The sequence below is a fragment of the Phascolarctos cinereus genome, unplaced genomic scaffold (genome assembly GCF_003287225.1).
Source record: "Phascolarctos cinereus isolate Bilbo 61053 unplaced genomic scaffold, phaCin_HiC Scaffold_3;HRSCAF=262, whole genome shotgun sequence".
NCBI lineage: Eukaryota > Metazoa > Chordata > Mammalia > Diprotodontia > Phascolarctidae > Phascolarctos > Phascolarctos cinereus.
The window spans coordinates 258,986,785-259,012,092 of record NW_027555736.1 but is presented as its reverse complement, the minus strand read 5'-3'; the positions used below and the strand labels follow the sequence as shown (position 1 = coordinate 259,012,092).

The window sequence follows — 25,308 nt, the reverse complement described above, 5'->3', positions numbered from 1 at the left end:
GCTACAGCAATAAGATAAGAAAAAGAAATTGAAAGAATAAACAGAAACAAAGATGAGATAAAATCACTTTTTACAGATGAAATGGTTCACTCAGAGAATCTCAGAGAGTTTACTCAAAATTAACTGAAACAATAACTTCAGTAAAGCAGCAAGTTATAAAGTCTAAAAAAAAAACACCCTTGAAAAAACAGCAGAATAGGAAGAAGTAAGCATGACCCAGATATCCCTCACAACTATTCCAACAAAGAAACTGGAAGAAGAGCAGAATGAATAGTGACTGGGAAATCCAAGGACAAACCACAGTGAGCTGTTGTTCTAGCCTGGGTCAGTCCAAAGGCCAGGTGGCATCGGGGAGGTGGATCTAGCTAGGAAGGCTCTGCTCAGAGCATTCCAGCACTTGGAGTGAACTGGAACAGGGGCAGGGAGCCTAGCCTGTGGCTTCACGGCCACATGTGACCCTCTAGGTCCACAAGTTCGGCCCTTTGATGGAATCCAGTCCCCTGTAATAAAAGGATTTGTTCTGTAAAACCTGGACTCAGTCAAAAGGCCACACCCAAGGACCTAGAAGGCCACATATAGCCTTGAGGCTGCACGTTCCCCACCCCAGGACTAGAACCTAAATCTACCTACCACATCAAGACCTCACATTTAAGAGAAAAAAAGGGACTGACAAATATTCCTGATAAAAAAAAAGCACAGCTGGGTAGAAACTGTGAAATACAGACATTAGTTATGAGAAATACTAAAAAGGCAAACTTATTTGATCATTTGGAAGAGACTATACATAAGAATGAAATATTTACATTCTAATAGATTAAGTATTCCCTCAGAATCCTAAAGTTATTTAGGGTGGATAGCAGATGTTAAATAAGACCAAGAACCAAGGAGAGGTTTTGCTATGCTTTAGTGATTAAAAGAAAAGATATGATATGATAAAGAAATCTGGAAAGAAGTGGGGATGAAAGGATTAACCATCTCACATAATCTGGGTGTGACAACCATACAAACAAGGAGAGGGGGTGGGATGGGTGGGAACCACTTGAATCTCACTTCCATATGAACTGGTCAAAAGAACAAGAACAAAAACATTCACGCAGTTTGCTTAGAAATATATTCAACTGCGTAAGGAAAGAGGAAGATAGTGAAAATAAGAGTAGCAAGAGGAATAATAAGAGGAAAGCTCTAGGGACGAACCAGTCATAAGCAAAATAAATACTAACTTCAAAGTAAGGATTGAAAGGAGGGATTTTCAAAGGAAAGAAAGAAAACAAAGATTACTGCATCATGTAATAAAGAAGATGGAAGGCTGGTCATTTTGTCAGACCTTCACAAATTCCCAAAATTTTTCAAATAAGAATTACGTACACAAGAGGTAAAGTAATTGGAGTGGTCTCCAAGAGACCAAGAAGCCAAATAAGATAACCTGATGAATTAACAGCAGAGAAGGTAAATCCCTAATCTCTAATCTCTCCCTCCTCATACTCCCAAACCTCCACAATCTAGCAATACAATAAAATAGGATTGACGGGCTTGTGATCTGAAATCTATCCAGCAATTTTCCCTTGCAGTCATAGCAGTTTCTGCCAGCACACATTCCCCCCTACAACTCCCTACTTCTGCCTACATGCCATCATTCTGGGGCAATGAGTAATGGAACCCAACACTTTTCCCCTACCCCAAAGCTAAGAAGGTAGAAACAGGAAATCAGAAGCATACTTGGCCTGGGAGTGGAAGTATATGTGCACTGCACAGAAGGGGTGCTCTGCCAGAGAGCTAAAGAACAGAGGAGAGTGGGGCAGGGTACCAATGTGCATGGAAGCTCCACTAGGCAAGAAGGAAAGGGGACTAACATCCTGCTAGGCTCAGTTTTCTCCCCTCCAGAATACATCTGAGCTAGAGACTAAAGCCAAAGGAAAATGAAATTTACCAGCATGGGAGAAAGCTGAGTTAGCTTGGAGGTCCAGCCCTCAGTCTCCTTCAAAGGAGGAGTCAGAAAGTGAGTAATAGAGGCATACAAGGGGAAAAAAAGATCAAAATTACCAATGACCTCAGGAGGAAGAAAACTTATTTAAAAGCCTTGAATATAAGCAGATTAATTAATAAGGAACATTGGACATCTAAACTGGTCCAAACATTTCTACATAAATATTGCAAGACAAAGGAAAATGAATAAACACCTGAGAAGGCAGAAAATCTTGTGGATTCCCCAACACAGCATGGAATCACAGCAGGATATTCCCAAATGGTTCAAGGAAAAAATAAGAATCACAAAAGTAGAGAATAAGGTTCGCATAGCAGAAATAACTGGCAGAATAGAAAAACTTGAATCCACGATGATGAATCTCTCCAAAGAAACAACACAGAGAACAAGTCAAGAGACAATCTGGAAGAAAAGCAAAAAGCAATAATGTTAAAAGAAGACACAATCTTGATATAAGCAAAATATATTAATCTCAAAGACAAGATGCAGAGAGCCAATTTAAGAATCAGAAGTGTCCAAAAATAACCTGACAAGTAAAAAACCCTTAACACCATAATACAAGAAATAATATAAGAAAAACTGCCCACAACACAAAGTTCTAATTCAAAGGATCCAGATAATTTCCAGGAAAAACACAAACAAAAAACCAAAGCCCTATGCTGCAAACTCCAAGACACAAAGTGGTTAAATTTCTCAGTTATGACAAAAAAATAAACTGTGGAATTGACTAAGAGAAATTTGAATAACACAAAACTATTCTCCACCCATAAGATGCAGCAGAAAGGAAGGGAACAATGTCTTCCAAAGGAAAGTAATGGGAGTAATATCTTTCAAAGAGACTCCTACTCAAGGACACTGCTAGTGATTACTTGCCAGAAATTTATACAGGATACACATTTAAACTTAATCAGCATTAGCAACATTTTCTCTATCTCTTTCTTTAGCCTAGACAACCAAGAAAACAATAAATCAAGCCTTGATTTATATTGCTTGCCAAATTCTGGGTTGTAAATGCTCTCAATGAAAATTTAACAATGGGCTTGAATGAATTGGGTTGAGCTAGCAGCAGGGCATTCCTACAGAACCTGCAAACCGAATCTTATCGATGAAAAAACATGGTGTTAAATAAGAGAGGCACTTTTAAAACATTCCTATGTGGCAAAAAAAAACCTGAACAGATAATACAATAACTATGAAGAAATAATAAAATAAATCATCCCAGAAAAAAAAAAAAGAAAAAACCTAGAAAGACATATAAAAGGTAAAAAACCAAACCAACAAACCCAACCAGATGTCATTAAGAGATTTCTTTCAAAAAGTACACAAGGAGACAAGGGTAAAAACAGAATATAAAATGGAAATTACAGTGGAAGAATGGACCTGAAATAACATGGACAAGACCCCACATACAGATGAGTCATTTTTTTCTGGTACACTGAGGAATGGGAGGGTGCCTAAAAGGGGAAAAACTAAATAGAGGAAATGCCTGATGCGACTTAATCAAGCCAATGGCAAACAATGAAGGGAAAATATTTCTGATTAATCTCTCAGGAAGAAGAGAATGGGTAAAGTGGCAAAGGGAGGAATTGGAAAAGGGAAAAAGAAAGGAGGAGGTTTAAATTCTTTGGTGGGAAAAGGACCCACTGAAGAACACTTCCATGGGGAAATTACATGGGAGATGGGGTCCTTAGAATAGATAAAATCAACAGGGATTTGGGGCTTAGACCACTACCTCTGTGGGAGTACTGTGTCTTTTGGGGAAGCATTTTGTATAAGAATGAAAGGAATCATAGCTCCCATGGGCAACTGAGATCCCTTAGGGTGGAACGGCATGAAACCAGAGGAGAATTTATGGCAAAAAAGAAAAAAAAATGATCATAAGGAAGGTGGGGGAGAGTAATAGACTGCAGGAATTTATACTTCAAAGAGTAAAGCAAAATGTAAAAAAAGGAAAGAAGGGGCAGCAACCCCAAGGTAATGCCACAGAAATTGTTTTAGAGAGGAAATTCATATTGAAGACCTTAGAAGTTTTAATTCCATGAGGAATAACAGATACTAAAGAAGAAATAAATAAGTATAATGACCACAAATCAAAGAATAAAGCTCTATAATAGAGAAAAGGGAAGTAAGTTAATGAAGAGAATAAGGGAAAGAAATTCTTTTTAGAAGAAATGTAGAAAAAGACAAAAGCTAAAAATAAAGAAGTTGACGGGGAAGAGACGAAGGCTTATTTAAATACTTAAATAAAAGGGGAAGGAAAGGAAGAATTAGGTAAAATCCCAATTTATGAAAAACACACACACACACAAACACCAAATCACTGCTTGCAAGAAAAATATTTAAAAACCAAAGACTACACAGAATGGAAATGAGAGGCTTGAACAAAATTTACCATGTATCACGTACATTTTAAAAAAGCAAGAATTGCAGTCATGCTATAAGCAAAAATGGAAATTCAGTGCCTAAGTAATAATAAGTTAACATTTATATAGTGCTTAAAGGTTTTTAAAGTATGTTACTATTTTTTATCATTGCAATCACCATGAGAAGTAGGTGCTTTTATTATCCCCATTTTTACAGATGAGGAAAGTGAGGCAAAGAGAGGTTAAGTGACTTGCCTAGGGTAACCCAGCTTAGTAAGTGGCTGGGTCTTCCTGACTCCAGGTCAAGCACTTTATCTACTGTGCCACCTAGTAGCCTTAAACAGAGATGAACAAAGAAACTACATTACATTGAAGGAACCAAAGACAACCACCATATCAATACTAATCTAAAGTGTTCCAAATACATAAAGGAAATTTTAACAATTACAAGAAGATATAAGGCTGTAAATAAAATAAGAGATTTTAATGTTCCTCTCTCCACTTTGGATAAATTTAATGGAAAAATAAACAAGATTCAAAATACAGAAAAGAATAAACTAATGAAGAAACTAGAAACTTACGAAATGGGACTGTTAAAGAACATTTATATTTCTCAGCACTAACACAGAACTTTAAAAATAAAGCTGACGGGCAGCTAGGTGGCGCAGTAGATAGAGCACTGGCCCTGGAGTCAGGAGAATCAGAGTTCAAATCCAGACTCACACCAAACACTTGACACTTACTAGCTGTGTGACCCCAGGCAAGTCACTTAACCCCAACTGCCTAAAAATTCAATAAATAAATAAGTAAATAAATAAATAAATGAAAATGAAGTTGACCATGTATTATGGAACAGAGAAATAGCAAATAAATGTAAAAAGGAAGAAACAAAAAACATAGTCATTACAGACCATAATGCAATAACAGAAATCAGTTCAGAGAGGCCAAGCAAAACCAGGCCAAATGGACATTTAACAATTAAGTCTTATATAATAAATAGTTCAAAGAAACAATAACATGAAAAAAAATGGTATGATGGAAAAACAACCAAATTTATGGGATATATCTAAAGCAGTCATCAGGGAAAAATTATATCCCTAAAAATATATATTGGAAAAATATAAAAGTAGAGGATCAATGAACTGAGTATTATATTTAATATACATTTTTTAAAATTACAAAGCCAACAAAATAAACAAACTCAAGATAAATGCAAAAGTGAAAATACTAAAAAAGGAGAAATAAATGATGTAGAAATAAAAGACCATAAAAATGATAAAATTAAATCTAGTTCTTTGAAAAAACAAAATTGACAAACCTTTAAGCACTCTGATAAAAAAGAGGAATCACCAGCAAATGAACATGGTAAAATCACAAAACCAGAATAAAAAGAATTATCAGAACTCGTTATAAACAATTTCATGCTACCAAAACTGAGAACAGAATATAAATGGAATGCTTTTAAAAACATAAACTATCCAAACTAACAGAAATCAAACAGAAATCTTGAATACAATCTCAGAAAAAGAAAGTGAACTACAGCAAGGTTCTGATTAGTGCAATAATGTATCCATATTCAATGTCCCGGAGTAGCTGCACATATTTGAAACTGCACTACTCAACGTTATAATTATGTGCAATGTGGTAAATGGCCAAAGAGCAATGCAAATAACTGGTGTGAATGCGAATAATGGGACATAACTAAAAACAAGTTATCAAAGAAAACAAATCCTAGGTCCTGATGAATTCACAACTTTTAATAACAATTAGCACTCTTAATTGTTCTGAAAAATTGAGAAAAGGTATTCTTCCAGACTATTTTATGAGGCAAATATAGTCCTAATGTCTAAACCAGAGAAGGTAAAGCACAAAAGAATGCTTTATCTAGCAGAGACTATTAAAAAAATTTAAATACAATTCTGTTTACAAGATTGTAGCAATTCTCATTCAAGAAATCATTCATCATAGCCTAGTTAGAATTATACCCAGGGATGCAAGAATATAGTTCAATTCTCCAAATTAATAATTAAATAATTTAACAAACTAACTATATTAACCAATTTACATAAAGAATTATTTAAATAATTAAATGACTGACATTTTATTAAATAGAGTAAATAATTATATTTTTAATAATTAAAATAAGTTTTAAAAATAATTAAACAATTTAACCATAGTAAAAAAATGAAACATCCAATATCACACGATCACCTCAATAGCTACATAGAAGGTCTTTGAAAAGGTATAAGATTTATTTATGTTAAAAACCCTAGAAAGTATAGACACAGAAGGAGCTTTTTAAAAATCATAAAAATCACCTCCCTAAAAACAAAAGCAAGCATCATTCAGAATGGGGATACACTAGAACCAATTTCAAAAAAATACAGAAGTAAATGCCCACTCTATGTTATTTGATATAGTTCTGGAAATGCTACTAACAGCAATAAGACAAAAAGAAAGAAATTAAGGCATAAAGATAGGTAACAAAGACAGAAAACTATCCCTATTCACTGATGACATAATGACTTATTTTAAAAATCCGAGGAAATCAAAAGATATTAACAGCAAAATTGCAGGCAACAAACCCTCAAAAACCAACAGTATTTCTATATGAAAAAAAAAATCTAAGAAGTATTCAAAAAGCTACAAAATATTAAGGCATCAATCTACAAAAGCATACACAGATTGGGTTACAAAATTCTCTTTCAAGAAATGAACAACAGGGGCAGCTAGGTGGCCCAGTCGATACAGCACCAGCCCCGGAGTCAGGAGGACCTGAGTTCAAATGTGGCCTCAGACACGTAACACTCACTAGCTGTATGACTCTGGGCAAGTCACTTAACCCCAGTTGCCCCACATTAATAAACAAAAACAACAACAACAAAAATGAGGAACAACTAACTTAAAAGCTGAAGAAACATTCAGTGCTCAATGCTGAGCCATACCAATACAATTAAAAATGGCATTATTACTAAAGTTAATTTACAGTTTAATACTCCAAATTATAAAAGGGAACTCAAAAAAATAAGAACAGATCTAGACAATCAAGGGAAATGATGAAAAACGGTAAGACAGTAACTTCCAGATTCCAACTATGTTATAAAGCAGCAGTCAACAAAACCATTTGGTAGCAGTTAAAAAAGAAAAAGAAGGTAAGTATCAATGGAATAAAGAGAAGCAGAAACAACGGAGCTCAACAACTCAGTGTTCAATAATCAATAAACATTTATCAAGCACCTACTATGTGCCAGACACCGTGCTAAACACTGGGAATACAAAAAGAGGGAAAAGACAGTCCCTGTCCTCAAGAAGCTAACAATTTTTTTTAATGCCACTTTTTTTTTTAAAAGACAACTGGGGTTAAAGTGACTTGCCCAGGGTCACAAAGCCAGTAAGCGTCTAAATGTTTGGTCTGAGGCCACATTTGAACTCAGGTCCTCCTGACTTCAGGGCTGGTGCTCTTTCCACTGCGCCACCTAGCTGCCCTAAGAAGCTAACAATTTAATGGGGAAGTCAACAAAGAAACAAATATAAAGCAAACTATACTTAACAGAGGAAAGGCATTTCCCTAAGAGGGTTTGGGGAAGGCTTCCTGTAGTAAGTGGGATTTTAGCTGAGACTTAAGGGAAAACAGGAATGTCGGTAGTCAAAATGGAGGAAAGATAGTGTTCCAGGCATGGAAGGGGCAGCCAAAGAAAATGCCCAGGAGAGATTTACGTCTTATTGATGGATCAGTCTGGAAGTCAGTGTCATTGGATGGAAGAGTATATGTTGGGGAGTAAGGTCTAAGAACCCCTTCTGGATCACTGCCTTGTTGTGGCGAGGACTTGTATAACTCAGTGAAACTATGAGTTATGCCATGCAGGGTTACCAAAGACACGTCGTAGTGGTAAAGTTCTGACAAAAGGTGGACACTGGAGAAGGAAACGGCAAACCATTCTTGTATCTTTGCCAACAAAACTCCATGGACAATATGGAGGACAGAAGGGCCTGGTGTGCTATGATCCACAGAGGGTCACAAAGAGTTGGATATGACTGAAGGACTGAACAAGAGAGCAAAGGAAAAAAAAAGAGTAAAGGAGTGAGAAGATTGGGAAGGCAGAAGAAGGCTAGATTATGAAGGTCTCTGAATGCCAAATAGAGCATTTTGTATTTGCTCTCATAGGAAATAGGAAGCCACTGGAATCTGCTGAGTGGAGGGTGTGGGAGGTGAGTATGTCACTGGAACTACACTTTTGGAAAATCACTTTAGAGGCTGAAAGGAGAATGGATTAGTGTGGGGTGAGACTTAAGGCACATAGACCCACCAGGAGGCTATGCAATAAATCAAGGCATGAGGTAATAAGGGGTTGAACTGGAGTGCAGCCAGTGTCAGAGAAGAAAAGGGTACATATATGAGAGATGTTGCAAAGGTGAAGTCAATAGGCCTTGGCAATAGTTTGGTCATATAGGGTGGGGTGGGGAGAGGTGTAGGAAGGTTGAGACAGTAAGGAATCAAGAATGAGTCCTAGGTTGTGAGTCTGAGGGACTGTGAGGATGGTGTTGCCTTCTACAGTAATAGAGAAGGTAGGAATAGGGAAAGGTTTAAGGGGAAAGATAATGAGTTTTGTTTTGAATGTGCTGAGGTTAAGATGCCTACTGGACTTTCAGTTAAAGATGTCTGAACAGCAAATGGCGATGTAAGATTGGAGGTCTGAAGAAACACTGGGGCAAGAAACACAGATTTGAGAATCATCAGCATAAAATAGTAATTAAATCCATGGGAGCTGAAGATATCACCAAGTGAAGTAGTATAGCGAGAAGAGGGCCCAGGACAGAACCCTGAAGGACACCTAGGGTTAGAGGACTTGCTCTGGAGGAAAATCCATGAAAGGAGAAAGAGAAGGAGCAACCAGATGGGTAGGAGGAAAACCAGTAAAGAGTGTTCTCCCAAAAACCTAGAAACAAACAAGTATGAAGGAAGAATGATCAATAGTGGCAAAAGCTGCAGAGGTCAAGGAGAATGTGGATTGAGAAAAAGGGCCAAAGGATTTAGCAACTAAGAGATCATAACTTTGGAGAGAGCAGGATCAGTAGAATGATAAGATCAGAAGCAAATTTTAAGAGGTAAAGAAGAGAGGGAGTAGAGAGAAAATGGAAGCACCTATTATAGACAGCCTTTTTGAGGAGTTTGGCAATACAGAGCAAAAGACACTTAGAAGAGATGGAGGGCTCAAGTGAGGGCTTTTTCAGGATAAAGGAGACAAGGGCTTGTTTGTAGGCAGTAAGAAATGAGCCAGTAGAAAGAGACTGATTGAAAACAAGCGAAAGAGTAGAGATGACAGAGGAGGCTCTGTTGGAGGAGATGGAACGGTACAGATCACTTGAACAAATTATAGGGTTAACCTTGGTAAGGAAAAAGGCTACCACATCATGTGAGATAGGTATGAAAGAGGAGAAAGTGGTGGAAGGCACCTGAATGATACATGAGGAAGAGGAGAGAAGAGGGACTTCATAGTGAATTATTTCAATTTTTTTTCTATAAAATGGGGCAAAGTTCTCAGCTAAGAGAGTTGGGGGAAGGGAAGGAATGAGAGATTTGAGAAGGGATGAAAAAGTTTGGAAGAGCTTCTATGCAGAGTAAGATAGTGAGTTAATAAAGGAAGTACGGTAGGACTGCCTAGCAATAGTGAGGATGTAGGTGAGGTTATGTAAATTTGCTACATGATTTTCTCCACCTTTATTCAGTATTGGGAGTATTAGGACTGAAAGTGATGGTGGGATCCAAAGCTGAGGCTTGAGTGGGAGTAATCATAATAGCAACATAACTGGGGTGAGGGGGACAGGCAAGAGAGAAGTGTGTAGAGTTCAATTGGTTCACTGAGGAGTCAAGATGGGGAGAACAGGAGTGATCAGTACAGAAAGATGGCCTGGGGGAGAATTGAGGGATGAAGGAATTGGAAGTAACGGTGCAGACACAGAATAGAATTATGTAACGGAATGCAAAGGGAAAGATGAAAGGGTATGATCATCTTTGTGTGTGGCTAAGGTAGGGTGGAGGAGTAGCTCATGGAAGGTAAGTGGTTGAAGAACTGAATAGTTAGGGATAAGGAAAATCAATATGTATGCTGAAATATGTTGCAGTCCCCCAGTATGAAGGGAGGAGTTAGGAAGGAGAGAAAAACTGTAAGCCAGGTATCAAATTCACTGAGCAGGGGAGTGGCCTGGACTGGGATAGGAGTGGCGAGTTTGCAGACAACAGCTACCAGGATTCTGATTAGGTGGTGAAAAGGTAGAACCTGGAAGTGGCAGTGGGAGCAAGAAATATTCTGACTCCCCTGCCTTGACCAGTAAGGCATAGAGAATGAATGAAGGTGTAGCCAGTACTGAAAAGGGTGGCCAGGGAGTTTCAGTCATGGGGGAAGCCTGGGTTCAATAAAAGCTAGTAGATAAGAAGAGTAAGACAGGAACAGACTTAAAATGAAGGAAAGTTTATTGTCTAATACCCATCTGATTGAGATTCAGAGGGCACAATGGGTGGAAGGAGTTAGGATAAAATTTTGGGGTGGGAGGGTCAAGGAGGGGATGAGAATGAGGACTCCAATCACATGATAATGGGTGTGGATTGGGATCTGGATGATTATCTACAGGGGTTCAGAGTCACTGGGATGGGAAGGATATGACCAGATGTGAGAATGTTTATCACTGAGTGAAGGGCAATACTCTTCTATCCTCAAAGGATAGGAGCAGCAGGAGATGAAGACCTGCAATTGAAGATAAAGTTGCTTTGAAAACCTTCAAGTGCTATACAAGTGCTTTTTCTTCTTCAATCTCATTAAAAATTGGAAACTAAGATGGACAAGTAAGTTGTCCATCAAGTGCCGAATGTCTGAACAATTTAACAGGATACCATTATGAGATGAAAGGATAAAAGGGATGATTTCAGAAAACACACACACACACACACACACACACACATTCCCAGAAGTCTTAGTGCAGTTTTAAACTAGTCAAAGCTGTGGTAATTTTAGCTTGTTGCACTAGACCAAAATCCTAAAAGAAAACATAACACAAACACATATTTGTATTTACATATACATAACAGACCATTAAAAATGAAGTCAGATCTATATGAAACGCTAAAATTAAAATGACAAATTATGGATTGTTCTGATAATTTCTTTTATGAAGATGCAAAAATGTTATCTAGTATTACCTATTCCTTGCTATGTGTTCCTTGTTATTGGTCAAAAGGAATAAAAGCCTCATTAATGAAGCAGAAAAATACGCATTAGATTTCAATTTCATAAAATACTAAAAGAATTTCATAATAGTAATGACAAGTATACCTCTAAAATTTAAAATGAAATTTTAATTAGGTAAAGCATATCTAAAATGAGGCTAACAGTATATTGTAAAGATTTCAGACAAAATAAACTAACATGCAATATGCCATACGTTTGGCCACTTAACAGACTCTGAATTATATGACATAAGAGGAAATCTATGGCCTTTTAAAAAAGCTGCATAAAGTCATTTGGGGAAATGATGAAGGACAGAAAGAGCTAATATGCTTGCCTATTTTTTTTTTGTTAGTACAATCCAAGAAACACTATTTAGAATCTATGGGGATGAGAAGGGAAATTACAAAATCTCTTTATGTTTCTATTTCAGAGACAGTTCAACCAAATAACTCAGACTATCTATTCCTATGCTTCTGGGCAATAATTTTCAGTTATCTATATATGTACATCAATAGATTACTTCTCAATAAGAAATGATTATATTTAGTTATAATAAAGAAGAGCAAAAGATAAGAAAATTTTACAACAAAATGAGCAAATATTAAATTTGTTCTAAACTTACTCCTAAATATGGTACCTGGAAATGGCAACTTTTCTGTATTCCTACTTGCTTCAATCAAATCTTAAATAATAGCTAGACTCTAGAACACAGAACATAGCAAAATAATCCTTTAAGTCTTAAAAAAAAAAGTGAAGGGGCAGCTAGGTGGCACAGTAGATAGAACACTGGCCCTGAAGTTAGGAGGACCCAAGTTCAAATCCAGCCTCAGACCAAACACTTGTCACTTACTAGCTGTGTGACCCTGGGCAAGTCACTTAACTCTGATTGTCTAAAAAAATTAAAATAACAAAAAACAACAAAAAAAGAGATATAATTAAAAAAGTGAATATGTATCTGTCTCTTCAGTCAAACCAGAAGTTAGGGTAATATGGATATTTTTCTTTTTCTAGGGGGCTGAGTATATTCAATATTTCATCACAGTGAAAAAGACAAACTATCATTGATATAAATCTATACATTGCAATATATAACAAAATCATAAGTAATAAACATTATATTAAATACTTTACCTTAGTTTGGTGAACTGAAGAAGTGGGAAATTATACTTTAAAAGTAAGATGGTATAATAGTAAATACAATTCAGAGCACCCAGATTCAAATCCTATCTTCAACATTTGTAGTGTAACCTTGGACAAGTCCCCCTTGGGCCTCAGTTTCCTCATTTATAAAATGAAGAAGTTGGATTAGATACTCTAAAAGGTCCCTTCTAATTCTAGATCCATGATCCTATCCATTTTTTTAAATTTAAGAGAAAAAATGAGCAAAAGGAAAGTTGCTAGAAATTTCCTTCTTTTAATAAGCAGAAAAGTGCTTATTGAGGTGCTATGAATAAATTAGACTACTTCAGAATAGATTATAGCTGGTATTCAAACTCATTTCAGCTGTAACTTTTTATTTGTAAAGACCAAAACACCACATTTTTGTGAAAGGCCAAAGATTAAATCTTTCTTTCAAGAATGTGACTCTGATATATACACACTAGCTGGGTGAGCACAGTTAACTTAAACATTCAGTGTTATATATGTGACAGTTTAAAGGTAAAAGGAAACATTTTTCTCTGCTTATCTTCCATAACATTTAACAGAACGAACCTAATATATGGATATTAGTTCTGTTGCTTCATCCCGTTTGCATATTTTTACCCATCTCATCGTTCAAATCAAGTCACCCAGACACAGCAATATTTCTTTATCACCTTGACTTAACAACTTGTCAGACCAGAGTTTAACAAAGCATACAGCTACATATTAAGTTTTTAACATTTTTGTTCTGAACAATAAAAGTAAATACCACTCGGGACAATTACAGTAAGAACAAATGCTATATAACACTGAGTATAAACAGCAAGCAATACTTAATTATAATGACTGGGAAAAGTTACTAAAAGCAAGAATTTGTCTAATTTGTATTTTTTAAAATCATAATTGATCTTCAACATCCAGAAGTAAAATTTCCTTTTATTTAAGACAATAATATATTACTATTTTGTTGTCATATTAATATTAGTTACAAGTTCCTAGAGTTTAAACCAGAGACAATGACTGTTTATTCTTTGATTTTATGGAAAGCTCATATATAATCAGGGCAGTAGACAGAGTGCCGAGCCTGAAGTCTGGAAGATTCATCTTCCTGGGTTCAGATCCAGCTTCAGACACTTACTAGCTGTGTGACCCTGAGCAAGTCACTTTAATCCCTATTTGCCTCAGTCTCCTCATCTGTAAAATGAGCTGGAGAAGGAAATGGCAAGCCATTCCAGTATCTTTGTCAAGAAAACCCTGAATCTAGAGCACTGGCCCTGAATTCAGAAGGACCTGAGTTCAAATCCGGCCTCAGACACGTAACACTTACTAGCTGTGTGACCCTGGGCAAGTCACTTAACCCCACTGCCTTGCCAAAAAAAAAAAAAGAAAAAAGAAAAAAAGAAAACATTTTTTAAAAAGTTCACTTAAAAAGAAAAAAAGAAAACCCTGAATGGGGTCACAAAGAATTGGACAAAACTGAAAACTGAACAAAAACATATATAATTCAATGTAATACCTACTAATTAACCTTAAATTCAGGATTTTATTAGAGGGACTATCATTATTCAGGTAATATCTTGTGAATAATATATATTGGGATAATACAGAAATTATTTTCAGACATAAGGATACAAAAATAAAAATCATGGTCAGAAATAAATACGTACCCTGTACTAAAAGTGAGAAGACCTAAATTCTAGCCCCAGCTCAGTCAAAATTAGCTAGAAAAGTCTAGCCAAGTAATTTAATTTTTCTGCATCTCAAAGTTAAGGAGGGACAGGGCAGCTAGGGGGGCGCAGTGACTAGAGCTCTGGCCTTGGAGTCAGGAGGACCTGCTTTAACGTTAAAATCTGGCCTCAGAAACTTGACACTGACCAGCTGTGTGACTCTGGGCAAGTCACTTAACCCCAACTGTCTAACACACACACACACACACACACACACACACAAAAGTTGAGGAGGACTCAGATAAGATGATCTTTAAGGTTCTTTCCAGCTCTAAATCCCATTATTCCGGACAAATTACTTAACTTCTCCGGGCCTCAGTTCCATCTCCAAAAGTTAGATGATTTCAAAAAAGTCCCTTAATGCTCTAAAATTCAAATCTCATTTCAGATAAAAATCAATGAACAAAACAGGTTATAATATTAATATAAAAGAGCCAATAGATTAGATTTTAGGGGTAAAATTTTAAGTACTATTCATTTGTCTATATGCTCTCAACGCAAAACATTCAAAAAACTGTTCCACCACATAAACGGTATACTATATCATACAACAAAAATACATCTATTCAAAACTTCCCTAATAAAAGTCAAAGTTCTTAACAGTTAAACCAAGGCCAAAATTTTAAGGAGGCATGGAGTTGGTGTCTAGGCAAGACAAGAACTTGACTTTCATCCCCAAAACTTTAGTTGCCTTCTTGAGGAAAGTTTCAGCGAAAGACCAATAGGAGTCGGATGTCAATGCTCCCATAAAGACACTATGGCAAAATGTATAGCCTTTTGGAATACTCATACAAAATTCATTCACTATTACACAAAATCACATCTTTAAAATCTCAAATGAAATAATTTGTGGCATGAGTGTGGTATATAAAAAGACTCGATTAGAATTCAGGATATGCTTCCTCTCCTCCTTTGTAATAAAATTATGCAAAAGGCATAAATACAATTTTTATTTTAGACATTAATTCTGGCATTGTTAAAAATATACTTAAAATTTTTTTTCCCCACAACAATATAACATTACATTCTTCCTAGGATACTGGCAAGCAGTCACCATCACTAGAATTGACATTTGAGAGGAAGGGTAAGACATAGGACAAAGTTGGCTGCAACAAAAATCCAACAATGACCAATGTGCAAGAAGTAGCATAAGGGATAGAAGAGGAATAGAACAGGTTAAGAGAGAAGGATGCCATATGGACAGCCAGAGGGCTAAACTGGTACCAAGAAACATAAAAAGACTATAAGAGGAAGGAAAGACTCATTGGGTGGATCCTCTGTGAAGGATCTATGGGAGGGAGAACAAGAATCTAATAGGATGAGAAGGCATGATTCTGATATACACAAATGGAGGAAATAATTAGATCAGTAAGATTACAATTCTATTATAGTATTTCAATTAATTAGATACAACTGACTAGTGATTGAAAAAAAATTTTTGATATAACCTTCATTACCTTCTCAATTTATACCAGTTTAAACATAAAGCACACTCTATGCTTTGATTTTTTAAAAATCTATTTTCATCTTAGGCTTTATGTTTTACCTTTAATAATCAGAATAAAAATACTCCCTGCCTGCCTTCCATCACCTTAAGAACCAAAGGCAGCTCTTTTTCATGATAACTGGTATTGAAGAACCTTGCAACAAGAAGAAACACTCTCTCTTAATATCTGAATAGTTCTTAATTTAAAAGATCAGGTATAGATTTAGAACACCACAGCAATTATGAAATATGTGCATAAAAACTCACATGGCTGTATTTTTTATTATTCTTCCTTGGTCCATCTTCTGCCCAATGCCATGCACAACAAATACAATATGAGTAGTCTGTGAGGGCTTGTCTTCTAAGGTAGCTTCTTCTACATAGCCTCGATGGAGTCTGGTCCCACTACTTGAAGCTGTAGAAAAGTCATGACTCTTTAAAGTTCAATATTTTAACCTATAATGGGTGGCATTTTTCACATATGTTTGAAAATTTTAACTAAAACTACAAACTCAAACCTCAACAAACTCAAAATTTCAGTCAGGGACAAGTTTAATTTTTAAAGCTTGGGTGCCCTGAGTCATGTATAAAATCTATGCACATATTCAACTTACTCAGAATTTTTCTACTTCTCTGAACCTGTTTCCTCACCTTAAAAAATGGCATAATAATATTTACACTATATACTTCAAAGATTGTTGTGAAAATGACCTCTGTAAATCTTAAATACATTGTAAAAATATTTAGTTTTTTGCTTTTGCCAACAACACTATTTCCACATATTTTTAGCTCTACAAAATCATCTTTTGACTATTTTTAAAAGCATAAAAGTTATTATAATGCCCAGTTACATTTCTTTAAATATTTAATATTAGGTTATAACATAGGTCAGCTAAATCACTAATAAATAAAACAGGGTATAAAAACAATTATTATAAATATTAGCACTGTCATAAATGAAAAATGTGAATTCTTCATTAAATTCTTTCTAAGAATAGGAAAAACAACATTCTCCATTTGAGTGAAAAAAAAATCTATTACCTTTAGAAAAACCCAGCTTTTGTGTAACTGTTCGTGCAATTTTAGATGTTGTTGCATCACTGTAAAGATATACCTCATCCACACTATGCCAGTCCACGTGGTTGCGACTCAACTTGAAACTATGAATAGCTGTTGCAAAGGAAAAAAAAGAGCAACCTTTAAATTAAGGCTATTATGATGAACTGTATTTATATGGAAAATCATAAAAAATTCATAGAACTCAAGATTTTGTTCACACTCTGAATGGGTGAATATCAGATCCATCATTTAATACACTGAACAACAGGATTAGCTTCTGCATTTCACCCCTTCAACTGTGTTTGTAAATATAAAATTCTTAACCTTCAGGGAATCCAAAAGCAGTGTATATGTTTCTTCCTATATCATTTTTTATTGTCCCATCTTAGGCCTTAAAAATTTCAAGTTAATGGCACGACAATTTGACCTTTATTGTTTATTCTTGGATTTTGATGCATGTCATAGATTTTCTTCTGTAATTTAAGCCTCTGTCTTAGTAGGTACAGTAAAGATGGGACAAGAAAAAAACATGGTACAATAACCAGAAAAGGCAAGGTTATGATTTGAGTCTGAGATTCAGAAACAGTTTTGGCCTATTGGAACGACACATTTAGGAGCTTTTTTCCTGCTAGAATAGTGTGTCCTCTAACCTAAGGAAAACTCATACCATTTGGGAGGTGGTTAAATAATTAAAATATAATTCAACATGCCTTTTTAAGGTAGTCATCAGTCTTGGAGATTAGTACCAATGATTCATTGGTCTCTAATTACCAGTCTGATTCCCCTCCCCAACAAGGTAAGTTTTCTAAAAAAAAGAAGTAAAATTAAAAATGAAAATTTTTTTTGTTCTTTTTATTATTTATCCACCACAATCTTGTATTCAAAAAAGTGACTTTTTCTGGCAGACTGATTTTTAGATGTTTAATTTGTTAATTCAGATGTTAATTCTTTCCCCATCAAAAACATTTAGGTTTGTATTGAATGAAGATTTTTAAATTTACTTATTTGTTATAGGGGAAAAACTACCAGAAATATTGCTTTATTTTACCACATCAAGGCTTGGTATGAACACTAAAGAAAAGCCATGTAACTCCAGATATTGACTATAACAATACTACCACTTACCAGTTTTATAATTCTTATCTTCTAAAGGACTCAAAAAAAAGGATTTTTTTATTCTTAGGCCTGCTGGCAAGAAAAATTTGCCTACTAAATAAACTTCGGGTAACCAAGGGGAGCAAGGCCCATGAATTTAAGATCTTTATAACTAATCTAGGTTACCCTACTTTTTTCTCACAAAATCCTTGTGAAGCAATATGTCAACTCCATTTTATAGGAGGAAATAAAGGCAGAAGAGAGGTTAAGTGACTTGCCACACAATTTTAAAATTTAATTCAATTTAATTTCTTGGTGGTAGGGCTAAGCTCTTGAGTGTCTGACGAATGGAATTCCCACTATAAAAAAAATGCATGGTCAGGCATGGTGGTGCACAACTGTAAGCCCTGCCACTGGGAAGATTGAAGCAGATGGATGAATTGAGCTCAGAAGTTTAGAGCTGCAGTATGCAGAAACCAATTTACACTAAGTCTGGCATCAACGTGGTGAGACTTGGGAGAGTGGCCAGCCTATGGAGGAACAAACTGGCCAAAACTGAAAACAGAGCTAGTAAAAGTTCACATGCTGATCTGCAATGGTATCGGGCCCAGGAGAGGCCAATGCACTTTTAGCTTATGCAAGATGGGGAGACCCAGTCTCCAAAAAAACAAACGAACAAAAAAACCCAACTCCCCCCCCCAAAAAGGAATTATGGATTTGAAGCTGACTTGTAGCTCATTATATAACTTTTAAAGATACACCGAGTGAATATTTGCAACCATAACAGCCTTTCTTTAGCATGTCACATTCCCATAGAACTCTTGGGAAAGCACATGATCCTTAGGTATGACTGTTACAAATGGAATCTTAAAAAATCATTCATACATGGAAGTCAATTTCTTCCATTTGTCTTACAATGCTATTAACAATGTGCATAAGACAAAGTTTAAATTAATGTAATCAATTGTGTTAGTAATGTTTTTATTTGTAAGGAAAGGATAGGCAGAAAAACTCTTGTGTATATAAAGGAAAATTTTCCAATATTTTGTTCTGAAAGTTTTGTATTGAAACATTTAGAAAGTGATTTAATGATAAACACAAATTACTTTCTAACCTAACCTAAATCTTTCCATAAAATATCTCTAGTAGCAAATATTTTGAAACTTAACAATACTGAAAATGTAAGAACAATATGTTTAGCACTGTAAGGCAGATGATGAAAACTGGCTTCTCTTTAGGTGGCTTTGACCCAAATGTCTCAATAACTTCAACCCTCATTGGCTCACATACATCTTGTTTACAAATGTATGAATATTTCTACAGCTAATTAACTATAGATTAAAAAAGCATAAAGGACACAAGGACACCTACTCATTCCTAAGAATTTAAACACATATTACTTGCCTAAAAAGCAGATGAACGAATCTTTCAGAATACTTTACCAAAACAAACAACTGAATGCCAGAAGCCAGGAATATAACTACATGGAGAAAAAAACAAACTACAATTACCGTACCTTGGGAACGCTTTCTTTTAAGACATGCAGCATCTGCACTCTCCTTATATCCTCTCCATTTGAACAAAGGGAGGGAGAAGGGAGGGAGGTGGTAGACAACTAAGAAAGTAAAAACACTGAGCTTCAAAGTAAATTTTAAACGAGGGTGTTATTTTGTCTTTTTGTTGTAGTGGCAACAGAAATGATGAATTATATTGGACAAACATTATTTAAATGCTTAATTTACATAATATCTAGTTACAATTACAGAAGTAAAAGAACATCCTCATAATGTTTATCAAATATATCATCTGCTTTCATTGAGAAAAAAGCAAACATGGCATCTAAAATCTTTAGCTAAAAACAACCACGTCACTATTGCATTTAGAAGCAATACAAAAGAACGTCACTTTTGGGTTCACGTATAGTTCAAAATTCTCTTTTAAGAGATTTAAATGCTTACCTACCCACCCACAAAGGTTATTTACATTTACCAAATATGCATAAATGATACAGTAAAAAGCTGATGAACAAGTTATGAATTCAACAGACACATTTTTAACATCTAAACAAAAAGCTTTACTGAGAAAATGAAGATGCTTCTAGATGTGTTTTGTTAGGGTGCCCTTTGCATTAATGAAGTGCACTGGAATACTTCTATGGTAGATAAGGACAGTCTTATTTTTCACAACACTAGCCAAGTTGTTAAAATATTTTTAAAATATGCATTTGTTACATAAGCAAAAGGGCATAACAAAGAATGGAAAACCAAACTGCAAACCACATAATCATTACCATATTCCTTAATGAAAGATGCTTGCAAGAATGACATCACATAAACATGAATCAAAAACCAAAAGGATGTACCATATTTGGTAACAGGTAAATAAACCTTAAAGTGAACCATTAATAAAGTTTCTTTTGACATGATACCAAAAGATAAGTATTTTAAAATTCATTTGAAGTCTGATTTTACAATGTAACTTCTGACATATTCAGTTAATGAACTATAGAATATGCAGAGTTTAATTTACATTCGGTGTTTAGGTGTTAAGATTTTTAACCTCACTCCCTTCTATCTAAAAGTAACATTAAAGAAAAGTTAGATACAGCTCAAAAAAATGAAAACCAGTAGTATTCTATTGTGCAATATTTAGACATATAAAATATAATCTTGAATTTTACTCAAAATTTTTGGTCATTAAAAGAAGTAGAAATTTATAAAGCTTAAGATAAATAACTACAGTATTTTTAAGAAGCATGAAACCTAAAAGCCATGCCAAAAAAGAGCTAAAAATATTGCATTAATATTACAAGAATAACACTGATCACAACAGGGAAGAGAAAACATGCAAGTGAAATTAAGTTTTGTTATTAAAAATGTTTCTTCTTTCATGTGCCTTCTGGTCGGTTATTGAGAAAGATCTATCACTCGTGACTGGGGATAGAGGCTATTGTCAATAAGTTGCTATCTTTTAAAAAATCCACTGAAAAAAATTGGTAAGCAGTCAAGGTAGATCAAACTGAAGTCTCTCCAAGCCAAACCTGAAAACACACAACTAAAGATATTTCAAATTACAAATAGTACTATATCCACATTTTTATTTCCATTATTTATTTTAAGAAAACTAACAAAACTAACAAAAATATAACAAAAACTAATTTTCAGTATGCCTGTACAAACACGGTGATTAAAAAAAAAAGGTAATATTTCATTATCCTGTCCTCTCAGCCTCTGCCCTTGCCAAAATGCATGGTTTTGGTGGGAAGCCCAAGTTAACAGGGGGAGTGGAAGAAGATATATAAGATACATAAGCACATATACTTTACAAATTTCAAAAATTTTCTAAATAATCAGTATTGAACCATTTCCTGCTGTTCCTCCCTATTCCAAATTTCACTTCAAAATTATTTACTTTACTTCTCTCAAACCCTCATTATATTTAGAGTGTTCCATTTAGGACAGTTTCATTCTAAATAATTAGCTCATGAACTTTTCCCCCTCCCTCCACTGTAATAGTACAATGACAGTAGAGAAAAATGTTTTGCATTCAAACCAAAAAAGGAACCGATATAAATTGCTTAAAAGATAGGAAATGATCCTAACCCTATAAATTGTCTTTCAATCCTGGAATAATTCTAGAAGGTACTATTGAAAAAAATACTTAGTGATTATCTTTTTTTAAAAGGAAGAAGAGCAGAGATCATAGCCAACGTGGATTCAACAAGAATAGGCCAGCACAGACTAATTTTTTTCCTTTACTTTAGGTCAAGAATACTAAACTGCTAGTCCAGGAGAATACTGTATACACACAGGCCACCTAGATTTCAGCAAAACATTTAACAAAGTATTTCATAATATTCTTATGGAAAAGATCGAAAGATGAAGGCTAGATGATAATATAATTAAGCTTTTCAACCAGCCTCAAAAAAGAAGTCATTAGTGTCAACTTGGCAGGTTTCTAGTATATTTCCCTAAAGAACTATCCTGACTGTGTGTCACTGAATGTTTTTATGAATTATTTGAATAAAAGTATGCTTATCATATTGCAGGCAGATGCCATAAAACTGGGACAGATGGCTAACACAGAGATGATACAAGATCCAAAAAATTCTTGACAGGCTGGATTACTGGACAGAAGATGATAAGATAAAATGTTAATAGGGATAAATGTAGGTCCTTGGTTTCAAAAAATTAATTTCAAAGTACAATATGGGGAGGTTTGGTTACACAGTAGTTTGTCAGGAGATTTCTGTGTTTTAGTAGACCCCCAAGCACAATATGCGTCAGTGGTATGATTAGACAAAAGACATATGATCTTGAGTTACATTAAAAGAGGCATAACTTTTTTTTTAAAGGCAACTGGGGTTAAGTGACTTGCCCAGGGTCACACAGCTAGTAAGTGTCAAACATCTGGTTGGAAGCTGAATTTGAACTCAGGTCCTCTTGACTTCAGGGCTGGTGCTCTATCCACTGTGCCACATAGCTGCCCCCATAACTTCTAAGAATAAGAAGGTGGAAAGACAATCTTTGGCAAACTATGTCACACTGTATTTCCATTCTAGAAGGACCTTGCTAATCCAAAGAAGAGCAATAAAGATGGTAAAGTGTCTTGCCATGCCATACTAGTAGTAATTGAAGTAAATGGGGATGTTTGACCTAGGAGAAGTGTCAGGGAAAACATGATAAATATGTTGAAGTAACTTCAGAGCTGTTATGGGGAAGGCCAGAACTAGGAACACAAGATGCAAAAAGGCAAATTTTGGTTTTATGTCAGAAACTTCTTAGGAAATTAGTTTCAAAAAGAAGACTGGACTGCCTTGAGAGGTGGCTCCCTTTCACTAGAGTTCTTCAAGAAGAAGCTGTACTCCTTGATGGGTACATTTTCAGCTATAGGTAGGATTAAATGCTATTTAAGTCTCTCCAATCTCTAAAATTCTCTAATTTTGTGAACTAAAAGTAAAATGGGTCTTAATTTAAAACAAATTTAGAAGACAGCCACTAGCAATCCATGGTATATTTCAGGATTTCACCAAAGGTGTTTTCATCAGCCTAAGGTGGTGTGGCTAATATCAAGGTTTTCCCCTTCCTCTCTTAGGAGTTCATCTCTTGTAAGGTACTGGAATTCTGAGAAAACCCTGCAAACAGTGGAGGAAAGAAAAAGAGGACACTGAAAAAGTACTAATCAAAAGACCATTCCTTCATCTCCCTTTCCCACTTCAAACCAACAACCTAACTTACTCCAACCACTAGACACTGCAAATTTGTTCATTTTAAGCATGCCACTTATTATGAACAAGTTAAGGCTTGGCCTCACAGGTGAAAATAAAAAAACAAAACAAACAAAAAGCTTTCCCTGCTAACTGCAAAGCAGAAAACAGAAGAAGCTCCTAGACACAACACTCTCATGGAGGAGAAAGAAAAAACTGGCATGAAAAGAATACCTAGAAAAGTGGGTATGAAGAGACAAGGAGCGTATCTTGAAGAATAAAACATCAACAATCTGTAATAATAATCAGAACACGAATGAAGCAGGAAGGCAATCCTTCCAATTAGCCATATAGTTTTTACATGCTTCATTATGATGTAGAGGTTACTCTGGGTCCTTAAAGACTACATCAATGGACCACAGCTGGAAAGACTAATTACTTGGCAAAAGACTAGTCTAACTATGACCAGAAAGGTTTGTTACCAAAAGGTTGGCCACCAGGTCATGAGACTTTCTAGTAATAACAACTCACAAAGATGATAAAGTAGCAAGAGGTTCAGCCTTTACTGGTAAAAGAGAATGCTTACATTGATGAAATAATGAATCCTTGAAATACTTAAATATGAAGCATTTATTAATTACTTTATCCCAAAGGCTTCAAAACAGTAATTAAAGATTTCCCTGGATTTCTAGGTTTTCATTTATATGAAATCTCTAAAAAAACATCTTCTGGTCTTGATAGCAAAAAATGAAAACAAATCAAATATTATTCCTTTCATAGAGAACTATACTATTCCTTTCATATAAAATTATATTTAATGAAGCATCTGATTTAAATATGAATGAAGTAAAGTTTTACTTTTATTCAGTTAAGGCTTTCATGAATGCACTCTTCACACTGCTCATTCTACCCTGGAATTATTAAAAGAAAATCTGTGGTAATTTGGGGTGGGGATCTCAGGTCTTTGGGGGCAAAAGTGAACCTGAATAACCAAAGCAGAGAAAAGGCCTAAAGGAAACAGAACTGATAATATTTTATTTCAAGTAAAACATCTGAGGAAAGGAACTGTGCATTTATGTATGTGTGTGTGCATGCATGTCTGTATAGATATCTATACATACACACACATACATATGTATACAAATACACACTCATAGCACCTAATAAGACATTCTGAATAGACGGATTGCCAGATGTTCTTGATAGATTCTTGACAACTGATTCTGAGATACTTTTACAGTCTAACAGAAAACAAACAAAAATGTCAATAAAATCTCTCTAGGAAACCATATTCATTTAAAAACATTCTACTGTGATCACTCTTTTATTATATATTTCCTCAGTATTTTTTTTTAAAAAAAAAGCATATTCATTTAGTGCTTTACAGTTGACAAAGTACTTTCCTCACAACAATCCTCTGAGGTATGTGGTATAAGTATTATTATACCCATTTTACGGATTGACAACTGGTTCTGAGATACTTATACAGACTTCCAGAAAATAAAACATAACAAAATGTCTCTAAGGCTGCTTCCAGAAAACCTCACTGATTTAATCAAATTCCATGATGACTACTCTTTATTTGACATCACTTCAGTGTGTATGTGCGCGTGTGTGTAAAATAGTTCACATACAGTTTACAAAGTGCTTCCCTCACAACAATGCTCTGAGGTAAATAGTACAAATATTATTGTACCAATTTCACTGAAGAGAAATATGAGGCTCACAGAGATCAAGTGACTTGCCAAAGATCACAGCTGGTGAATAAGAACTGGGACTTTAACCTAGGTTTTCTGACTTCCAAATCCACACTATTTCCATTACACTATGCTGACTCATAAATTATGTATTCAGTTTATTCTATTCTATTTTATATTCATATTGTTTCATAATTTTATGAAGCTAATTCATGTGTGGATAATTTTTCTACTATTTCTTTGGTCTCCTCATCCCTCCCCCTTTTCCAAAATGTTTAACATACAAACTAGATACTTTTCACAAATTGAAATAGGCACTCAGAGGCTT

At 35.1% G+C, this 25,308-nt stretch overlaps 1 protein-coding gene across 4 annotated transcripts in view; it reads right to left on the bottom strand.

Annotated features, from left to right (window-relative positions):
• Positions 1 to 25,308, bottom strand: part of DDHD1 (DDHD domain containing 1) — a 124,947-nt gene that overhangs the window by 70,815 nt on the left and 28,824 nt on the right. For 2 of the 4 annotated variants that reach the window (XM_020974832.2, XM_020974833.2), the window contains 3 exons: positions 19,594 to 19,692; positions 16,965 to 17,093; positions 16,191 to 16,338 (listed from right to left, as the gene is read on the bottom strand). In XM_020974832.2, coding sequence (XP_020830491.1) covers positions 16,191 to 16,338; positions 16,965 to 17,093; positions 19,594 to 19,692 — 376 coding nt within the window. The remainder of the gene's footprint in view (positions 1 to 16,190; positions 16,339 to 16,964; positions 17,094 to 19,593; positions 19,693 to 25,308) is intronic. The other 2 variants (XM_020974834.2, XM_020974835.2) reach the window with 1 other exon arrangement.